The sequence below is a fragment of the Protobothrops mucrosquamatus genome, unplaced genomic scaffold (assembly GCF_001527695.2).
Source record: "Protobothrops mucrosquamatus isolate PMUCROS unplaced genomic scaffold, P.Mucros_1.0 scaffold1116, whole genome shotgun sequence".
Taxonomy (NCBI): domain Eukaryota; kingdom Metazoa; phylum Chordata; class Lepidosauria; order Squamata; family Viperidae; genus Protobothrops; species Protobothrops mucrosquamatus.
Window position 1 is genome coordinate 409,718 of NW_015387335.1, and position 2,729 is coordinate 412,446.

The 2,729-nt window shown below is 47.6% G+C and overlaps 1 protein-coding gene across 1 annotated transcript in view; it reads left to right on the forward strand.

Moving 5' to 3' along the window:
• Positions 1 to 1,557: 1,557 nt before the first annotated feature.
• LOC107291321 (vigilin-like) overlaps positions 1,558 to 2,729 on the forward strand; it is a gene marked incomplete at its 3' end in the record, with an annotated part of 14,423 nt that continues 13,251 nt past the window's right edge. Inside the window, exons 1-2 of the mRNA XM_015820313.1 lie at positions 1,558 to 1,633; positions 1,879 to 2,030. Coding sequence (XP_015675799.1) covers positions 1,558 to 1,633; positions 1,879 to 2,030 — 228 coding nt within the window. The remainder of the gene's footprint in view (positions 1,634 to 1,878; positions 2,031 to 2,729) is intronic.

Genomic DNA, 2,729 nt, shown 5'->3' on the forward strand with positions numbered 1-2,729 from the left:
AGCCAATTTTCATGCCTAAGGCGGGACTAGAACTCACAGTCTCCCAGTTTCTAGCCTGGTGCCTTAACCAATAGACCGAAACCGGCTCTATCTTGGAGAGACTGCTTGTTTTCTAAGAAATGGCTATTTTTAGATTGCATAGTGGATTTGTTTTCTTTGGGTCATGAGGACTAGGATCCCAACAGCCTAATAGTTTCCTCCACGCTCCCCACTGAATTCCTGGCGGTGCAGGAAGCCTCACGGCAGCAGGGAGATGTCACAGAAGAAAAATAAGTTCTTTTGGAAGCTAGAAAACACGCTCCCATAATCTTTAAATAGTCTTCCATCGCTATTCTATTTACCTGTGTATATCTTTAATTGAGGGCAGGAAGGCCTGGAGGAGCGCTGTCCATTGGGTCGCGATGGGTCGGACACGACTTCGCAATTAACAACAACAATCTTTAATTGGGGCTGGGGGGGCCTCTTCCACTGGATGGAGGGGGGACGTGTTTTCATCCTAAAATGATGGTATTCCATTCTCCCGGCAGGACCAAAACTGCTGTCACGCTGAAGCGCCACAGGTAGCCTTCCTTCGGACGGACCTTTCCGGCATTTGACCATTTTGCAGGTAAGCCGAGTAGGAACGTCCATGTGTTGCCACTGAGTTAGGAGTGGGCAGCCTGCAGAGCATTGATGACTGTGCCAGGATGTAAATCTGATGGATTAGTAGTAGTGAATGTGATCTCTGGCACCTGGATTGCTTGCTGTAAAAATGAAGCATTGGGCAAGGCGAAAGAACACATTGGAAGTTTGGATAGATCCACGCTGATAATTTGGCAGAGCTGAGCTGGCATCTTGTGAGTAAATGCCAGCTATGCTCAGGGTTAAATAATGCCAAGGCCTCCTCCAAAGGAGTTTGGCCAACTCTGACAAATTTTTTTTCTTTCTTTCTTTCTTTCTTTCTTTCTTTCTTTCTTTCTTTCTTTCTTTCTTTCTTTCTCCCTCCCTCCCTCCCTCCCTCCCTCCCTCCTCTTTCTTTCTTTCTCCCTCCCTCCCTCTTTCTTTCTTTCTTTCTCTCTCTCTCTCTCGCTCCCTCCCTCCCTCCTCTTTCTTTCTTTCTTTCTTTCTTTCTTTCTTTCTCTCTCTCTCCCTCCCTCCCTCTTTCTTTCTTTCTTTCTTTCTTTCTTTCTCCCTCCCTCCTCTTTCTTTCTTTCTTTCTTTCTTTCTTTCTCTCTCTCTCTCTCTCTCTCTCCCTCCCTCCCTCCTCTTTCTTTCTCTCTCTCTCTCTCCTCCCTCCCTCCCTCTTTCTTTCTTTCTCTCTCTCTCTCTCCTCCCTCCCTCCCTCTTTCTTTCTTTCTTTCTTTCTCTCCCCTCCCTCCCTCCTCTTTCTTTCTTTCTTTCTTTCTTTCTTTCTTTCTTTCTCTCTCTCTCTCTCTCTCTCTCTCTCTCTCTCTCTCTCTCTCTCTCTCTCTCTCTCTCTCTCTCTCTCCCTCCCTCCCTCCCTCCCTCCTTCCCTCCTTCCTTCCTTCCTTCCTTCCCAGTGGAATATCGGAAACGCGCAAATCTGGGTTTGAAACAATGAGTTCGGTAGCCGTGTTAACACCCGAGAGCTTTGCTGAACACCGCAGCGGCCTGAGGGACAAAGAATCACGAGGTGAGACGGTCTCGCCGGTGGAGGATGTAGGAAGGACATCGTCACAGCCAGTGAGAGGCAAAACCGGTCATAAGTCACTTTTTTTCAGTGCTGCTGTAACTATAAACGGTCACTAAATGACCGGTTGTAAGTTGAGGCCTTACCTATAGTATTTAACTGAACTTCTCTCAAAGGAGACGTTGTCTTTATACATTTCTCTCTTTCTGTTCTTTTGATATTGGTTTCCTTATGGTCTCTGCTCCAAGCAGGTGGTGTCCCAGAAGATGAGGCCTATATCCCAACTTATCTGGAAGCTTTCCCTCCGCTCCCGGAAAAGGGGGCTCCAGGGGAGAGATCCAGTGAGTTCACTGGAGTATGGAACAAAATCCGGCCTATCAAATCTTCAGTCATCACCCAGGTGAGTGCACGGAGGAGGTGGGTGCAGTGCACAGTGGTGGTGTGATCTCCCACAGAAAAGGAATTGTTGGTTGGGACCAACCTGGGCCAGACTGGTTTCCTCCAAGTGGGTGGACTTTTACATGCCCAGAATTCCTCAGGCAGCGTAATCATGTTCCTGCCAGGAGAATGGAATGCCATCATTTTAGGATGAAAACATGCCCCCCCATCCAGTGGAAGAGGCCCCCAGCCCCAAATAGAAAGAATTATGGGCATTGATTCACGCACCTGAAGGATATCCAAGCTGGATCAGGTTGGTCCAGAACAGTGGGAGTCATTGGGGCATAATGAAGCCATTTGCAATGGCTTGTTTGAGAATTGAGGATCCGGTTTGGGCTAGATGCCGCTGGGATGCTTGCATAAAACACAAGACACTCTGGGTTTTTTTTACCAATAAAGGAGAATATTTGTAGCTCATGTTTGAAATGAGGAGTCCTTGGTGCTCTCTGAGCTTGGTTGTTTTCTGGCAGATGTTTTATGACCCAAACTAAGTAACATCATCAGTGCTAATGCAGTGCAGTGTTAGTGACTAGCTCTGATGATGTTACCTAGTTTGGGTCATGAAATGTCTGCAAGAAAACAACCAAGCTCAAGAGAGCACCAGGAATCCCACATTCTCCTTCTCCTCCTCCTCCTCCTCCTCCTCCTCCTCCTCCTCCTC